The 19,854-nt window shown below is 39.5% G+C and overlaps 1 protein-coding gene across 1 annotated transcript in view; it reads right to left on the reverse strand.

Annotated features, from left to right (window-relative positions):
• KIAA1549 (KIAA1549 ortholog) overlaps window positions 1-19,854 on the reverse strand; it is a 76,929-nt gene that overhangs the window by 3,464 nt on the left and 53,611 nt on the right. Inside the window, exons 12-18 of the mRNA XM_009887406.1 lie at window positions 14,347-14,552; window positions 12,413-12,636; window positions 11,111-11,255; window positions 9,255-9,488; window positions 8,182-8,234; window positions 4,236-4,381; window positions 2,228-2,382 (exon numbers count right to left, since the gene is read on the reverse strand). Coding sequence (XP_009885708.1) covers window positions 2,228-2,382; window positions 4,236-4,381; window positions 8,182-8,234; window positions 9,255-9,488; window positions 11,111-11,255; window positions 12,413-12,636; window positions 14,347-14,552 — 1,163 coding nt within the window. The remainder of the gene's footprint in view (window positions 1-2,227; window positions 2,383-4,235; window positions 4,382-8,181; window positions 8,235-9,254; window positions 9,489-11,110; window positions 11,256-12,412; window positions 12,637-14,346; window positions 14,553-19,854) is intronic.

Raw genomic sequence — 19,854 nt, forward strand, 5'->3', positions numbered from 1 at the left:
TTGGGTCAGGAGATACAAGTGAGAGGTGGAAAATCAGGTGTTGACCGCAGGAATAATAGGTGAGGATACTGTGAGGAAAAGAGCCACTGTAGGAACACAAATGCAGATCTCTCTCGAATTTGCAGGTCACAAGAACACTCTAGATCTAATGTTGCTAAATGCAGAGTTTAACTTTAGAAACTTGTTCGTGTGCAAAGGATCAGTTGAATATTGCACTATAAGGAACATGACCGCCATTAAGTAAATCCTCCTTTCCAAAAGGAGGAAAGACAAATTTAAAGCTCTGTCCTAGTGAAGGAATCCAAACTCTGAAGGTAATTATTTAACTACAGAAATTTATAAGACTAGGGCTCATCTAATAATGCTTTTTTTTTTTTTCAATGAGGATAATCCTTTAAAAAAAAAAAAAGAAAGAAAGAATTTCTCCTAGGCAAAGGAAAGTGCAGGCACTACGTGAGCTCCTACAACTAAATGCCATCATACTCAGGTATACTCAGGTAGTGTTGGTCCATGATATCCTCATTTGCCTTTTTTTTTTTTTTTAAAAAAAAAAAGCAAATTGAGGTTAGGGTTTACATTGCAGGAATATATGAACTGGAGCAACCAGTGAGCAAAAAGTTCTGTCAAAACCAAGGAGGTGTTTAAATTCTGATTAATTACAACAAAGTCAACCTGGATTGAGGTGACATGTACCCATCTGTGACTGAAAGTGCAAACCGCAACCAAATCATATTGTAGTGGGCCATGAATCTTTGCAAGTTGTGCAGGTAACTGATGTCAAAAATAACTGTTTGCATAGCATCTCAAATAATGGGTCTCTAACTGAATTTTCAGTAACATGTTAGTAATTCAAGTAATAAGATATTAAGAAAGTAATGGCTGAACAGGCACATGGGAGGCAGAAGGGAAAGGCCCAGAGAGCTAGAAAAGTAATTTTCAGAAAAGACAGACAAACAATAAGAAGGGGCAATGAGATGCCTCTGAAAGTGTAACAGGAGAGACACTAAGATCTCTTGTGCAAGTGCTCTTCTAGATGTCAACTGAAATGATGATGTTCTTGCACTCAAATACCACAGTTCCAAGCACAGATAGCAAATTAAATGAGGTAAATACGTCCTTCAGCTTTGACACGTAAAGCTTTTGAATAGTATCAGTAGAGTTTGCTTCTACTGTGCCCAGTTCTCAAAGCTTTATGCTGCTCCTCTCAAGTTAACCTGGAGTGCTGGCAGCTCAGTTTCACCAAAATCTAAAGATGAGGCCCATCCTGTCCCATTCCTTTCTGCAAAGCCATTTCGAGATCATGCAATACTGCAAAGCAACTTCAAATAGCGTAAACACACACTACCCTAAAGTGTGCAAAAGGAGGAGATCTTTACTTTCTCACTCAAGGAAGAAACCAGAAAAATGATAGTTTAAGCAAAGAAGCAAAAGGAGCATAAGGTTGTCGCTCTCAAGAGTACTACAATAAAGCTGTCACAGGTCAGTCTGCTTCAGGACACGAGTACATCAAACACAGACTGGTAGCAGGCAACTGGAGCTTTCCTGAAAAGGCCATATTCTGTCTTCAACCTCACACATCTGGTTGGATCGGGAATGTCAAGCTCTAGAAGCACCACTGCAAGAACATGAAATCACGATGGCTGCCTAGGCAACACTGGTAAATGAATACATGTTAATTTACCACATCCTGCTGACTGAGGCTAGGAAAATAACTTGTTTAGAAACAACTCTACTGTTATGTGCAAGTATGTACCTTATTCCGTTGCCCTGACTCCTGCTGTTGCACACTGATACAGAAGACAAAAGAACTATACCAATACAAAGTGGGATGGTAGTTTGGGACAAGTTAATTCAATGTTTTCTACTTACAATGATCTCAAAATACAGAGGCATATTTCAAAGAAGAAAATGGAAAGCAGTATCCACCTCTGCTGGAGCTCAGAAGCAGAACTGGGTGAACTGCAATTAATGGGTGAAGGCCTCAAGTGAGAAAAAAAAAAAAGGTTAGGGTAAAGTGAAAGAAAGCAGTTAGAGAGAAGCAAAGGTGAAAGAAGAGCAAGCAAAAGTTAGAAGAGCTAACGAGGGTTTGAAGAGCAAAGCAAAGAATGTCAGAGAAGCAACTGAAAGTATTCCAGGGGGAAAAAGTTCCAAACAGTAATGCAGGAAAAAAAATACCCGAACATATCACTACTTCGGAAACTATGCAAATGTGTAACACAGTACTCACTGCATCTCGCCTAGCATATTCATCCTCTCCACGGTACTGGGGCCACCCTGGCCCCCCCGGCTGGCCATGCCCTGCTCTGCCTGAGGGGATCTCCACTTGTTGACCTCCGATCCTGCTAGCAATTCCCACCTGAGTGAGGTGCTGTATCTGAGAACCTTAAAAGCAAATATTGTTTTTTCATCTTTATACACAGTCAAGTTTGTAGGGCAGACAAATGACAACATAAAACTTTGTTGGAAGCAGGAGACAAGAAGGAAGCAGAGCTCTGTTTCTGTGCAAATAATAAAAAATCAGCAGAAAGAAGGCTGTCAGTGTAGAATAAAGAGGGAAAAGTTATGTGCATTTTGTGCAGTTCATTCGAGTGAGATGCTTTTCATTGCCACTGCACTGAAAGAAGAGATTGAGATACATGCATCTCAGACATGGACCACACTTCATTCCAAAAATATGCCAGCCCTTTCCAAACAGCATTTACCGAAAGCCCTGGCAATGCTTTCATGTAAATTACTTAGCAGCAAAGAGAAGACATTTACTCCTGTGGTACCCCTTATTTGCATCACACTGGCAAGACCCTAACTCTTCAGACTGCTTTCTATTCCATCTCTCAGAAGAATAAAATACTTGACTACATAAGAGCATGGTTCTTGCAGCTTTACTTTGCGGTTAAACATTAAACGATGCTGTCGCTGTCGTTGAAAAACGAGAAGGTCAGAACACACTGTATCTCCTTTCAGCCTGAAAGCTAACCTCCTCCTTTCCCTCCCCTTCCCCTGCTTTCAAACACATGCAAGGATAGCCACCACCATTAATTGCAAGAGACATGTAACAACATGCCAGCTTTTCTTTTTCATTAATTTCCTCCCACACAGAAACAAAATTTATTTTATTCTTTTTATCTTTTATTATTCATTAGAAATGAAACACATTTAATAAACCCATAGATATGTAAGAGAAAATGGTGTCTCTGTGCATGTAACAAAAAGGGAGGAAAAGACAAAAACAAGTGTGATGTGATGGACAGTTAGGTCACTTCCATATTTTCCTCTCAAAAACCCCACAATATTTGAGAAGTTTGATATTTGCATGTAATTATCCTGAAGGACAGGAACTAATAATATGAATTGCCTCCAAACTTTAAAGCAGAGTACAGATGAACATTTAGAAAAGTGTGAATCAGACAATAAAATAATCATCATTAAACTGTAACAGTCACTACATCCCCATCATTCTCATTCATTTAAAATTTACAGGGAGAAGATAGCAGCTATCAAAACTAGGACCCTGACATGAGTATGTGACCGTATTTCCAGGCTTTCTCAACTCCCCAGGAAGAAAACATTTCTCTGGGAGAAAATCAACTGTTGCATTTGCATAAGAATAGAATCTTTTATTTTTAGAACCAATGTTTGCTGCTTAATTGCCATGTGATGTTAGAACCTTATTCATGATAGCATTGATGAGTGCTATGGAAATTATCTCACAACCAAATCAGGGAAGATGATTTCATATAGGACAGCAGCAATAGATAATATCATCAGAAGCTAAAGGATCCTGCTTTTATGCATACATTTCTAGGAAGAGAAATGAGAAATAAAGATCCAGAAAAGCATTAAAAAAATTGTTATTTAGGAGGCTGATTTGGGATGCATCAGTTAGCTTATTTAGCACAAAAGAAATTGTTGGCACTGGAAAGTTAGCATACACTGTATGCTCTAAAACAATTAAGTAATTTTCCATTCTTAGAGAATGGGTTTTGAAAATACGCTGTGTGATAACCAATGCCTGCAAGACACTAAAAAGGTGGCAAAGCACTGCCTTTTTCTGCAAGATCCTATGGAGGTAAAGTTAACCTCACTTTGTGATCACTTTTTTTGGCAGCGAAGACAAGGACCACGTTTCAGGTGCAGCAGCTGAAGGAGAATGATCTCTTAATGGAGAACTCAGTGTAAGAGTACATATGGAAAAGGATCAGTTATTTCAGTGCATATTCAACTTAAGTGAAGTGTACCTGCGGTGCTTCCAACCGGTCGTGGCCGTGCCACTGATGGCATTTCCTCTGAGTATATCCCTCTGGAGGAATACTGAACCTCAGGTGGCTGCTGATCTGGGTGCATTAACTCTGCAGGTTGAAGAAAACCAGGCCCAAAGTTTTGCCTGTGGAAAAGTAAGGACTCAAGATTACAATAAGTGAATTGCCTAATTAGAAAGAGTAATGCAGGTATACCTCATACAACAACTCTTTATGATGCCTTTTAATGTACATTTTAACCTTAAATGTTAAAGAAAATAATTACATCTGAGAAACATATACCTCCTTCATGACCTGCATTGCACAGGAATAGGAGTTAGAAACTCGAACAAAATTTCACATAAGTGTTTTTCACATGTTGCAGTGTCCTCAACACAGAGAAAAAAGGCCGCAGAGCTAGTTTTCCCCTGGGGAAAAAAAGCATCTTCAATGGAAAAAAATTAGAAAAATAAGACTTCAGTAGTGATGTAGCTGCTTACCTTAGCAACAGATCTGACTCCTACTCAAGAGTTTCTGGGCACACAGTTTTGGTCTAAATCAACCCATACTGTATTACACGTGTATTTCATGAACAATTATTGTTTCATCAAGAGTGCTTATAATTTCTCAGAAAATTTTCAAAACTTTGCTCTTTCTGTCATTAGCATAAATGAAGATATGTCATGTATACAGAAATTAACGTTTCCCATAATTCAGGCTGGCGCTGGTAGTCATCCTTGTTACGCATTTACTGAAAAGAGTTAACAACAGAAGCTGTCATCAATAACTTCATTAATTGTGCCAAGGTAATGGGACTTGTAACAGAAACCCTGTAATTCATTCACAGAACAGGAGCAGAGGAGACGGCAATGCTGCTTTTCCTATACTTTCTATTAACGTATCTTAACCCTGGCATGGAGAAATCATATTTTAAAAGACTGATGGCAGCTGAGTTTTCAAGGATTCCTGTCAATATCGTGGATGTGTGGATGTCCAAACTTCAGGTGCTGAGGTTACTAGGCTAGTCTCTCTCAGACTCCAGGTATGATCAACGAACAGACACGCTCTTCAAGAGTCATTCAAAGTCAAAGATTAGGTTCACTCAATCGTTTCTGCAGGAGCCTCTCACAGGTGAGCATAAAGGAAGCAAAGTGAGACAAACATCTTAAGTCAGGCACACGAAATTACACAAAGTGAGGAGCAGGGAAGAGTTTTGTATGCCTTTTACCACAATAGCATCTAAGCCCTTCTTGGCTATGGACTGCAATCTATCCCATTCGTCAAGGCCTAAGTTTTATACCCTTTTGTTTTACAAGAAAATCCCGTGACTGCATCTAATTCAAACTATTTTTGGTTTGTGCTTTATTTGGAAAACTAACCACCTTTGTATGACAGCCAGATAGCAAAGAAAGCTGACATATTAACAAGTAGCCTAACAAAGCCAAATAAGAGCCTAATAGAGTGCAAATGAGTAATTGTAAATTAGAGTACTAGCTACTTGGCATACAGTACTAAATGTAGTAGGTATAAGGAGTTCAAGCTGCAACAATCCCATTGATGAAGTGCCAGAACTTCCCCAGCTCCCTTGCCTACAATCTCACCTGCCCACTCAGCAGACCCAGAGCAAACCACTTCCAACCAGAATTCCAAGCTAGTTAGAATAAATGCCCGAATGGGTAGGTAATGTTTAACATTGTCACTTCTGTTATGTTAATCACTGCAACCAGTAAAGGATGTGAACATCTAGCCCTTTACGCCTGCAACGCTGAGCTGGAATCTTGTAGTTGATAAATTACTACAATTTTTTTATATTTTCTAAAGAAAAATATTTTCTCAACATTACTGCAAATGTATTAATTTTGTGCCAATTTTTCAGAGCACAGGAAATATATCCTTTATTGCTGATGGGTTTGTACTTGAAAGGTGCATGTTTAAATAACCCATCATCCTCTCTTCTCAATCTTCTTTATAATAGGTAGATATAGCTACTCTTTAAGGTCAGAGATCAATAGAAGAGTATGAAAAAGGGATACAGCTCTGAATCTACATCATACAAGTTTTCTAGTGCTCCCTACTATTTCCAGACTGAGACCCAGCCTTCAATTTATCTTTCAACGTTCCAAAAAAATTATTAATCTCCAGTTACTTAATTAAGTGGGGAGAGATACCGCCCTAAAAATCAATTTTACACCACTAATCCACTATGGCTAAGTATCTCTATCTCTGTTGCGTGATGTGATATTCATTTCCTGCTAAAAGCTGTTCATTGTGCCTTTATGTTTGCCTAGCTGTTATGTGACCTAGGTCTTCTACATTTAATTTTTTTTACCCAGGTTTGTTCCACCCCATTAAAGATGCTGACTTCATTTGTACAGAGAAGGGAACAGTACGGTCACCCAACTATTATTCCATGCATCGGATATTTAAGCAAATGGACTATAACATTGATACATGCCACCTAGTCATACTGACCTCAGGTCATTTTTCCTTCCTCTAAATCGCTGCACTCTTTCTATCAATTTGTTTATCATTATCTTTTGAATTTGAGCAAAAGCCCCACTCCACAACTATGACAACTCTTTTCTTGTTTTCTACTGACCAGGCTTTAGGAAACCTTCTATTTTAATGCAAACTTAAAGGAATCCTTCCTGTTAAGGTAAACTACCTTGCAGATGATTAATTTAATCTATTGGCACTGGCAGAGCCAGCACTTGAACTATTAATAATGATGCCATAAATTTCTAACTTACAGAAATCCAGAGTGCTGATGCCAATGGTTGATAAGCTTTTCAACAAAAAATAGGTTGCAAAGACACTATGTTGCTCAGCTGTATTAACATGGGTTACAGCACCTTCATGATTATTTTATCACATTTTCCCTGATTGCCTAACAGACCAACAAAGAGAAAATCCTCAATAACTAACAATTGGCTATGCTTTGTGTTGGTAGTCTAAAAGCTCATAATCTTCAAGGTAACTTAAATTACCAAAAATACATAGCACACGCCATTTCACATATGCTCACACTGAAACTGTCACCTTCAGTCAAGATCTAAGTAAGAAAATGTGCTTAGAGACTCCTCCTCTTCTAGTCGGTCCTTTCAAAATTGGGTTGCGGAACAATGGATAAAGGGAAGTTCTTCATATCCATTTTACCATCAAGTTTCCAAGGCAGTGAAGACTTTAGCTGAAATCTAATGAATGATGCCGATACCAGTGGGATTTCATCTCACATGGTGAGCTGTAAGAAGGTAATGAGAGAGCAGAACAAGGCCACTTTTTTACCACCTTGGCTGCAGCAGCTTAGAGGGGGTGAACCAAGTCTGACCACACTGGGTACCACGACTCAAGAGTCCAACTTCATGTGTAGTTAACACACAGACACCAAACATGGAACTAACAGTCACCTGGATAACTATTTTCTTCTCTTTATATGATTCTCCCACAGCAAGACCAGGAGAAGATGGGAAATTTGTTCTTCCCCCCCAGATTTTATAACAATCGGCCTGAAAGGCAGGCTTTCTCTGTGAGGGTCACCATGCTCTGTAATTTGTTCTCAACTTGGTTAAAAATAGAATGAATGTGTTACGTCATCTTTTGCGAGTGAGTGTTGCCCTGAGGCTACAGAAACAAGATGAAAGTGAGAGTATTGGGAGAATTACATCCATCTAAGTAACTGTTTCAGGCTCCCCAAAAGCTGAAACTCGGTGGTTTACGCAATATTTGGAAGGATATCTCTATAGCCAAGGGGCTAGAAACATACTTCTTTTAAATGGAGGCTTGGATTCCATACAGCATGCGTATGTCATTCATGCTACATAAATAAATTACTCCTGTTACTTCTCATTTATACAGTACTTGGCATAAGAATATACCAGTGCCAGTAAGAACTCTGGAGGAATTGCAAGGAAAGTAATAAATGACAATTCTATCAGTGAAAAGCTACCTTGGTAGGAGACCTGGTGCTGTTGGTGGAGTCATTCCAAATTCCACGTATCTCTGTAAGAAGAATGAAAAAAACCGCAAATTAAAATCAAAAGGCATACCCTGGGAATACCACTGTCAGCCTTTTAAATGATAAACGGCAGAGATCACTACGCCTGTATGTGTGACTTGATTGCAGCCGTAAGAGCTTAGTTTTACAAACCTAGAAGCACAAGAAGATCTGGGAATCACTCCTACAGTGATCTTCTGTCTTACCAGAGTCTTACCTTAAAAACCTTTCAGAAATACTTTCTCTCACTTGCAGGAGACCAAGGGCTGCTCCAATGTCTACTTAGCTTAAATCTTTTCAGCAAACTAAGCTTTGTATTTGGAAAATTCTTTATACCGCAACCAGCATCAGACTGCAGCAGAGAGACTGCGGGGCTCAGACTTAACAGCCCAATTGCTTTATGAATCTTCTACTGAATCATTGTGGAACTCAGGATGGCCTAAAAGATTATCCATGAGTCTCAGTGCCCCATAAATTGCAAAAAAAAAAATACACAGAAATACTTCTTCCCTATCCCTCACCTCCTGAAGGCATTTGGATACCCTATTGAAAAATATGACCTAAGCCAAATTCGTTCTTTTTTCATTGTCAAAATATGAACTAGCACATATATTTTAAAAAATAAAGTTTTACTCTTGGAGATAACAAGACTGATCTGTGAATGATCATAACTGAGAACAGAAAAATTATCCTAAGGAAGAAGAACCTTCTATCTTCTCTTGTGGCTGGGATAGGAAAAAAAAGAAAAGATCCAAAAGGCTTAAGAAGCAAGTTTACCATCTTGTGACAGTCATTTCTGGAGTCTCCTGGTTCTAGAAACTGTTCCACCTTTGTGATAAGTCTTGATAGCAAGGGCACAATAACAGTGACCATGGCTCAACTGGTGCTAACTACTTGCCCAGAAAAGCCTTTTAAATTGCATCACTCACATTAAATGGATTGTTTACTGCCTGAGTTGGACCATAAGGTGATCCCCACTGGGTGCATGTGGTTCCCCTCCCTGCTGGAGCAGGAGTGTTGTTTACCGGCTGTCCTGCAGAGACCCCAGGTGGTGTGACGGCCGTGGAATTGGCTGCTTGGCTGCTAGGAGCCACCAGTGCAAAAGCATCATCCAGCAGCGAGTGCATGGTTTGCCGAGCCTCTTCAATGGATGGCTGTGGTGGGACATACTGGGAGACTGGGTGGGAAGGCAAGCCAGGGAACTTCCCCAGATCAGCTGAAGATGATGTCTGAGGTTCAGGAGGCAAGTCTGGATCAGACTAGAAGAAATGGAAAGAAGGTGAAAGGCTGCCAGGCAGATGATCTAACCAGCCAGCTTCCAAGCCCCTGTGGGCCTTAAGTCTGAGCAGCATTTTCTTTGCTAGAACCACAATGAGATAAATGGCACAAGTGCCAGTGCTGGACAAAACCTGCCCCTTTCCCTCCCCACTTCTGCATGCATGTTCCAATACTTCATTCAGTGCAATCTGAAAGACTCTGATCTCAGGTAAGGCAGTGGAGCTTTGTGCAGGAATTACTCAAGTGTAACAGAAATCCTGTGGTTTGCAAACACATAATAAAGCCATGAAGAGAGTGTTCACTCCACCCAGAAAAAAACCAATCAGCTCTGTCTTCATCTTTGACTTCTCTGCAGGTTTTGCAGTTCCAAGAAATTAATTCTGTCTCTAGCTTGCAACTGACCACATCAGCAGTAATATTAAACAATTATTACCTCCTAGAAAAACATGCAAAGGTAGCTATTAAGCAACTAAATGGTTTAGCTGCATGGAACTTGATCTTGGGTGCAACACCTGAACAGGATTCATCTAAGTGCTTCATACCAGCAATACCCGAGACATGCATCGCAATTACTACCTGGGATCTTACCACATGGGCTTATTGTTCATCAATAACAGGAACTTTAATGAGCTTTGCAGCAGCAGACTTATTGTCAAAGCTCATTCTTACCACTGCATGCAGACTGCAAAACCAGTCGTTAAGATACAAAAGCCTCTACTTCATCAGGAACTTATCATTCTGTGTACTGTCTTGCTACAGATGCCAAAGGGGCTGAGCTTGCCATGTGACACGTCTTAATTAAACAGCTTCAGATGATAATTCATTCTGCTGCAGCATGACATTAAAATCATCACACTCTCGTTTGGGGGAAACTGCAGAAATCGACATTGTAGTCACTTGACTGCATATGCAGCTAATGGTGATATTCTTAAAATTATGAAACCGTCTTTCAAGATGAAAGCTGTCCAGGGGTTTCCAATAATAGTATTAGGCTTACTAAAGTCTGCTTAGAAGATGCCTAAATATAGTTTGTGGTATGGATATTACTGAACAGAAGCATTCCCTAGTATCTTTGCCTTTTTAGACAGGAAACAAAATTAATTTTCAAGACGTTGTACTAGAATTGTTTCAAGTTACTGCAGTACAAAGACATGTTTCTCTTTAATTAATAATTAATTCCCACATTTTAAAGATAAGAAAATTTCTCAGGAAAGGAACTGATTCTTCCACTCTGTGAAAGCAAAGGATGAAATTTTCTGTAACATATGAATACATAGCATCCAGCAAACTGGACTAGAGTGCAACTATGTTCAAGATACTGTGGAACATGCCGAGTACAGTTTCATGTGCATAATACAGTGGCATTAATGAAAACAAGGTTTTGGTTCTTGGCCTCTTTAATAGCAAGGAATACTTGGCAGAATTTTACTGCTTAATACCGACAGATTGCCAATGAAATCCTTGTTCCTCTTTAATTTACAGGCTAACTACATGTGACTGAAACTAGCCGTACAGATGGTAGTCAGAAGGCCAAAGACCTCCCAATGTCACAACTGTCATTAAAATTGTCAGAATGCTCCTGTTATTCAAGAGACATACATACAATATATGCAGAATTGTTGACTCCTGGAGGCCTTTTGTATGTTCCATCACTGTCAGTTGTGATTAATCTGTCCTTTTCTGCATCAATTGGACTACCATTTATCTGATGTCGCCGGCGCTGCTTGGGAGAACGTTTTGCACGAGAACTTAGCAGGAAGAAAATAAAAAGGGGAGAGAGAGAAAAACAAACAAGACAAAGGTAATCACATTTCTTTTTGCAATTTTTCTTCTTAGCCCACTCAAGGTTGAGCTACTCTGCCCGCTCCCTCCAAGTGAAGCTTGCCTCAGCCCTGTTTCTCTTCCCCTTCCCAGTTTTTCATGCCAGTCTCATTAGTTAGCCTTGAATCTCTTTCCTCAAGTTTCTCCTAATAACACTCTCATTGGCAGCTCTCCAAACTGTCCCCTTCCTCCCTCCAACTCTCTTCAGCATCACTTCCCTTCTACATTCATCTTTCAAAGTTGTCCGTGCTCCAGCTCCAGCCCAGTGCCTCTCCAGACCTCCCAGACCAGCATCTGACACATCTACAGTAGCAGAACAGACCACAGTGCCAACGGCAAACAAGGCTTTGTGCTTGGCATGTTGAGTTTAGCCCTACCAGGCAAACCAGATGAGGAACCTATGGAACTGGGGAAAAGCTACTTTCTATCACTATGGAACCAGTTACAGGGTACCAGTGCTCCACGAACAAAGTGCCAGTATTCACAAACCCTAAATGGAGCCCAAGGAAGGCTTTGTTCGAAAATACAAGGCCAGGAAGGTAGATCCATTAGGCTGACAAATGTGCCTCATTACCCAGAGGGAATATATAAAAGGTTATCATGTTGATTTGTGAATTTGCCTTTAAAATTCAGAATCTCCAGGCTTTTTAAGTTGTTCAAGGTTTTCCTTATTTTGCACCTTCCCCCCTTTATAAAAATATTATTTCTTGCAGTTTATACTTTCTGCATATCTTTTTTTAGTGCATATATTGCAATTTTGATCCCTCTACACTACACAAGAATTATTCAAACACATGGCAGAACAAATACTAAATTGTTTTAAGACAGTTTTCATACATTTCAGTTTATTTATTGAGAATTCACTCCTGAACTCGTAAAAGAATAATCTGAAAACAAAGCATACTGGCATATACAGAAATTAATAAAAATGTTTAGAACAACCCAAACCTTTTCACCCAGGCAAGTCAAATTCAACTAGGGATGAAAATGATTTTAAGCTCTGAAAGTTCAGAAGTATGGGTTTGATGTACTTTGTACCATGACTCTAAAAGAAAATTGTTCTTCCCATCTTTGAAATCCCTACCTCTTCCTGGGCTCTATGAAGACAGTAGGCACACTGCCTCCAGGGTCCAAGATCTTGTCAATCTGCATCTGTGCCTTGCGATATATTCTGTGCTGTTCTTTGGAGTCAACCACCACCACATCATCCACCACTGGAAATTCATAGTGCCCTTTGCGCTTGGCGCGAAGACGAATCTTATTGCGGTGATGCTCAATCTCAGATTTATGCCTCAAGGCTGTTTGTATCTTAAAGGAGGGGAAAAAATGAACTGCATTTTTCATTTGTAGTTTCTGCAAATAGAACTTTTTGTTGCTCTTCCATAAAACTCTCCTCCTCACCTCCCTGCCTGCTCCTTACCTCCCTCCTCCCCCTTGCTCCCCCAAATCTCTGTAGGATCAAAGTCACAAAATTTGTAAACACACTTTTTTTCTTGGATATTTTGCAGTATGCCCATTGTCTCCCCAGGCAGATGTACTATTATACACAATATGATTGCCAGCACAGCAGGTGCAATTAGAGAGAGGTGGCAGTTTGTTAACAAAAGGCAGGAGGCACACAAAAACCTGCTATCTGCCAGAAGTGACACTGCTCTGAAAAAATAAGATTAACCAGTACAGGCTATATCTACCTTTGCCTATCAAACAGAAATACATCTGATCAACAGTGCTGAAGTCTGTCACCCATTCCCTTTAATGACCTTCATTATTTAAGAAGCAAGAACTTAAAGAGCTAATTGAGCTCATAACTCGGTGCCTCTGCTGAGCATGAGAGAGCACCACAAGCCACACAGAAATGCAGCAGCAATACAAGGGCTCAGGTTCCTAGATGAACATGGTGCTATCAGATGTACGTCCTCTTGCAGGCTGAGATCTACCTCTCTCCTGCCTTTTTTTTTTTTTTAAAAAAAATTCCCTGGAGTGCATCTCATCATCTGGGGAAAGCCATTCTAACACCACACTTTTAAGTCCTGGCCCAGCACTCACTGAAATCATTCTTATCAATGGAAAAGCCTTGGGCACCAGATCAGGTAGCAACAACTGCTCTGCCTGTGCTGGACTAATTCTGGAACACATCTGCAGCAGTGAACTAAAAACTCTCATTAAAATCCCGAAAAAGCATAAAAGGGACACAAGTCAGACTTACTCTCTACATTTATAGTTAGAATTCTATGTCTTCTGCTCATATAATCAGATTTCTGTTTTGTGGCCCCTCTTGCTTATGCTTACTAGACATATGTATTTACCTCTCTTCCATAAGGTACTGAGAAACACTGTATCTTAACACAGTTAAGTTAAAGGTTTCAGTAATATTCCACTCTGAATTATGAGAAGATGCCTTCTTAAACCCAGTACAAAAGCAGGTACATGGTACTGTCAGGCAGTGTACGATGCAGTTTTACAGCACACTACCTTCTCTCCTTATGCCCCAGGCATGCTCATATTCTGCTTACAGTAAACGTGAGCCTCAGAGAAAGCAGGAAGCTTCTGTATGTTTACTGTCAGATAAACACATCAGAAGTTGGAAGAAATGAATGTGCTGCAAAATCCACACCCCAGAATGTCTTTAGATAACTTGTTTCTATAACCCACATCTTGAGTTCCTGAAAAGTCAAAAGTATGGTGCAGAATGAAACCCAAGGTGCGCCAGACGTTCTAATTCTCACACATTAGTTAACACAACTCTTGTACATCGTGTCCTAGCAAAAGGATGGTAGCACAAGGTATCCTGACCATCACACTTTCGCCTCTCAGTGCTTAAGTTTTGGTTTACGTATCTCTTAAAAACCGTTCAGATTATTTCTTTGGATGGAAACAGGATTATTCCTGTAACTTGTCAAAATTCAACTCCTTAGGAACTAATGTGGAACTCCTGATAACAAGAAACTGGATACTTTTCACTTCCCTCTTGGCTGGGCATACAGTCCTCCACAAACATTCAAAGCACTTTAAAAATACCTCTTTATTAATTTTGTTGGTCTCTGCTACTCGATCAGAAAGCACTGAGTTCTGAACTGGAGGTGCTGCCATCGGTTGCATAGCAATCAGCTGGATCTTGCTTGGGACACGTCTGCTGGCATCTGAGGAACGTGACATCCTATCCACATGTTCAAAGATAGAGGCTGAGGAGTGCTGCTCGTTTCCACTGCTGGTCTGAGGAGGTCCTAAATCATCAGAACAAATACAGAGTAAAGTTAGGTTTTAGCTAGGGTTATCTCAGTCAAATGTTAAGCTCTACAGATGCTACGCGACAAGACTATGCCATATTTTCTAGCTGTATTTAATTTGCCCTATAGGCCTTCCAGCTGACTCACATTTAGTGTACAACAAGTTTACCTAGTGGCTTGCAATTTATAAACATTTTTCCATTACGTTTCCAGAAGATGAGCTGTCATTCTTTATTTCTGTAAATCAAGCTCCTGGCAGTTGCAAACCCCCAAAATCTCAATCCGCTTTACTCCCTAAAAAGCTGTTCAAGTACATACTGCTAATGGTTCCTCTTATCAGTACTTAAGGAGATGTGTAAATGGACGTTCAAAGAGCAATAAAAGATGTCTCACTGCAAAATGCAGTTCTTAATTGATAGGAGTGATATATGAACTAAACAACCAAAACCCTTAGAAACCCACAAAAAACACAAAGAATTTTACACACATTTTACTGATTAAAGCTTGGAAAGCACTTTTTTCTTCTCTGTGAAAGGATAAAGAGTTCACATAGTAATAAGCAAGCTGCACAAATATTGCCATGTTGTAGTTTGCTGAAGAGGTCAAATCAACTCAAATACGATCAGCAAAAGATGTTATGGAAACCAATACACATGAAAGTTGCGGCCCTGGTCCTGCCAACAGTTAATCACTTCAACAGAAATGAGTCATCTCCCTCGAAAGACTTGAAGTCTGTAGGATCACCCCAGTGGTTTGCAGTTAAGCACATATTTAAGTATATTTTTGCTGGAGCTAGGCCTACAACAGGAACCATTATGCGGATTAGGCTTGCAAAAACCATTAAGACTTGCAAAATAATTGTTTGTCTTGTCCACACCACAAATTCTCAAACTGAGAGTCACCATGAAATATAAGCAATGAGAGATTACGATTTATGACTCTTCCTATGGAGGAACACAACAAAGTAGAGGGACAAAGTCCCACATCCTTGCACAGACCTCTCATAATGGGCTGTGGTTCTCAGATCGAAATCAGGAGGAGAATCTGACTTAATTCTGGTACAGAATCGATTGTTGGTCAACCTGATCCAACTCCAACAGAAAAGAAGGAAAAAAACCCAGCCGCTTCTCTGATCCATTTGCAACACATGCTGGTAATGAAGTATAGGGTTCAGAAGAGGAGCGAATGCTATCTTCTGTAGAAGACCACAGTAGCTGACTTGGCCCTTTGCTTCCCTCTTCTAGCACAAAAAGGAGCAGGAAAGGGAAGCAATGGTGCATTTTATTATATTCAAAGTACATTACTTTTGGGCTGGAAAGCAATCCGGCCACAAGCTAAGCAAAATTCTTATTTTTCATACTTCTCAAACTCAACCAATGCATCGTCAAGTGTACACATAAATGGTGTGCGTTACTTGTAAATGTGACTTTCCTATATATGTGTCCTTAAAAAGGAGGTAAACAGTTCCACTGAAGATCTCTGTGTCCCAAATATTTTGCAAGACACAGAACCTAAATGGAATATATCTATCTCTTCTGTAACTATTTATATCATCTTTACCATTTGTCATCTTCACAGCCCTATCTTCATGCATTTCTTAAAGCACTGCCTCTCAGAGAGTGGCACAACATATATCTAAGTAGTTAGTGTGAATTCCTTAGAGCAATCCTGTAGCGCAATGGAAATCTGAACTTCTGAATTGATCTTTCCTGTTTTCCCCATACATCAGTAATTTTTTCCAATCTTTCCAGTCTAACATAATTTCTCAAAGCTCACTGACCTCCAACATAAAATGTTAAGGTTATTTTCATATTACTTGGTTAGCAAGGTCCAAAATATTCAATTACGCTGAGCATTCACTCTGAATCTTTATCATTTCATCCATAATCTTCCCTTTTGCACATATAAAGAAGTGTGTGGCAGAAGCCTCTTAGCTGAAATGGTTCTTAAACTCATTTCGTAAAACTGTCCAAAAGTCCCACTGTCAAATTTTGCTAAGGCTCTACAGTAACATCGTATGTTACTCTCTTTTGCAGAGAAGATGCGCACATACACACAAAAAAACCCATAAGGTGCATCTTGCCTTTAGATCCTCCCTTTGTGCATACACTGAATGTGTCTATAAATACAAACCAAGATGGAAGTAAAGTACATAAGAAAGCTGGGAACTGCACAGTACTATACACATACAACAAAAAGAGAAATGGTTTCTAACTCAACACATGAATGAGCTTCCTTTGAAGTTTTGACAGAGTAAGAGTGGTTTCTCATTTCAAAGTTCTTATATTACACTATCATCCACGGTTGGAAAATCTTCCTTATAAAGCTATCAGATGGCACTACATGAATGAAATTTTGATCTCAGACTAGACAGCTGAGGGTGAAAAATAATGGCGATGTATTAATACCCAAATACTGGACAGAACACATTTAAATAACCAGTCCATATAGGTCACATGTCAGGATCAATGCTCATCACTGTCCCCTACGTTGAAACTACTAATTGAACTGAAATGTCAGGAAAATTAATTGCTCTGCAGGAAACTATGATTTCATATGGAAACCAATACAGTTGGATACAGAGGATGGCTATTGCTTCCCACACCCTCTTGAAATAAAAACAAGAGACACAGCAACCAAGTTGCATAAAGCCTAATCAGAAATCAAGTAAAGACAATGGGAATCTTCCACTGATCCACTGGTATTTGAATCATTCCAGAGAACACAGTTTCAGATAAATTTCACACTATTTCTTCGTATCCCAGTAGATTATGTCCCCAGGGTGCAGCTGATGACTCTCATTTGTTACTTGTATAAACCCAACAATGGAAAGCACCATAGCCAGCCTTACATCCATCCTTCTTTACTATTATAAGACGGAAACTGGTATCAGAGGACACAGTCCTTTATTTATCACAAGACATGGTATGCATTATCAAAGATAGTGTCAGCTTTCTCCTCCATCTTTGCTATGTCTCAGTCCTGATTAGAAAAACACTCGTTCATGAGAAAATATTTGTGCTTCTTTGCAGGTACCTGCAGAGTCTTGGACTTCCAGTAAAGACATTAACTCTAACAATATCTGTAACTTCTTTATACAAAACTTGTTTCAGGACCAACAGCTGTCTCAGTTTTGCTTCTTTCACAGTGATGTTTTCCTCAATAATTTGAAAGAATTGGGAGGAAATTAGAAAAATGTGCCTAAATTGGATGACTGTAATTTGTGTTACTGAGAATTTTTACACTTCAATAACTCAAAAGCAATTCTGTTTTTTTTAGACTCAGAAGACAAATCCTTTCATCCTTAAGATACAATTGCAGCTACCCCAGCGTCTATTCATATTTGTACTCAACTACCAGCTCTGGTTACTTACCCACTCTGTTTGCTCCTGACAACATAAAGGAAAAAGAAGAGACAACACAGTAATTATTACAAATAAATCAGCTGGAATGGCAACTGGAAAAACCCACAGCAGTAAGATGATTGCATTTACTTCTGAATGAAATGCACGAACTTGGATCAAACTGCCAAGCCTCAGCTGCACAAAAAGGGAGCTGAATCTGCCATTTAAGACAGAGAGCTTTCTGCAGACAGTGCCTCCAATTCTGAATGCTAAAAGTAGTCCCTATGATTACCAAACTAGTGGCACCAAATGCTGAAAAAAGTTGTATTTGATCCAGTAAGGGCATGATAGGTAAAAAGGATGCATCTTAGACAATATTCTGGCTGCCTTTGCCAGACAATTCAGATGCAGCAATACCTAACACTTCTGCACCAAAAGGGCATGTTAAACCTTACACAAGGATTTTAAGCCAGATGGAAAATGAAGAGACAAAAATGGAGTTTCCAGGTAATAAGAAGTGGGAGAGCACTGAATCAGGGCAACAGAATTGAAGTCAGACAGGTTGGAGCAACTCAAACTATCCAGAGATGAGTTCTGTCATAGGATAATTGTTTTCCTATATATGTACCGGGGCATGAGTTTTGGTCCTTAAAACAAACCTAAGGCACTGAAAACATATACATATATATAGCACCAGTACAGTATCTTCTTTTTGCAAATTGTGTAAAGCACATACAGCGTACATTGCCTACTGATAAAGAGTCCCTCTCCATCTTTCCTATAGGCCTCCTTTAAGTACACAAAGGCTGCTATAAGCATAACTTTCTAGTTACATTAGCAGATCCTGTGCTTTGTTTTCTTACACGTTCGCTACAGAGGAAAGCCTGCTCCATCACCCTTGCTCTTCCAGATGTAGTCCACATTATGAACGTTTAAGAAACATACACTATTTTAACTTGCTGTTTAACCACCCAAGTGCTAACAGTTTACCTAAACTGTCTTACATATTCCTCAATGTCATTTCTTCAACATAAGCAAAAACTGAAGATTGTCTGCTATGATCTGAATTTCACTGGCACTGCATTCCTCAGTAGTCATCTTTACATCTCAGCTGGTATTTCATGGAGTATGTGGAAAAACATTCAATATACCAAAGAGACTGCTCACAATGTGGTCAATATCTTTTTCTTCTCAGTTTCTGCAGCTGCCAAGGCCACGTGTATTAAGAACAGATGGGGATATCACATGCTCCTTTACCAGATATTCACTATCGCATTTCCTCTAGGAAGACTATAGTGATTTAAGGCAGAGATCTGGTAACTAAAACCTCAAGCAAGAAGCAAGGCATATAAATGCAAAAGATTCTCAGAAAAAACACTTTGTGTTGGTGTAGGCACAGTTAACCACACACTTTTAAAGATGAAAAGAATTTAAAAGAATGTTTTAATTAAAAAGTGAAAGCGGGCTTGCAGTGTTTTATCAACTTTTCAGTGAGGAAAGAAATACATCTTAGGCTACCTCCAACACAAATGGTGGAACTTTTTTTGTAAAGAACCATCTTCCAGTTAAATTTCACTGTTATTACCACTGGATTTTCATCTTTCTAAAGCACATATCTTAGGCTACCTCCAACACAAATTGTGGAACTTTTTTGTAAAGAACCATCTTCCAGTTGAATTTCACTGTTATTAGCACTGGATTTTCATCTTTCTAAAGCACAAGCATGAAGGCACTTTGATATCTAAATTAGAATTTATTTGTAAAACTTCTACATCTCTGGTCGCTTTTTCTTAATCTCACTTATTTTGAAGTTACAGTTACAGACATATAGCCGTGCTGTATCAAGTCCTGCTGTGACCTCTACTGCCCGCGTAACTGTCTGCAATATTGCTACCACAAGAGCCACAATTAGGCCTAAATGGAAAGAGGTTTGCCAGGAGTGTGTGGGAGAGAAA

This window comes from Charadrius vociferus, unplaced genomic scaffold (assembly GCF_000708025.1).
Source record: "Charadrius vociferus isolate BGI_N301 unplaced genomic scaffold, ASM70802v2 scaffold196, whole genome shotgun sequence".
Classification (NCBI taxonomy): Eukaryota; Metazoa; Chordata; class Aves; order Charadriiformes; family Charadriidae; genus Charadrius; species Charadrius vociferus.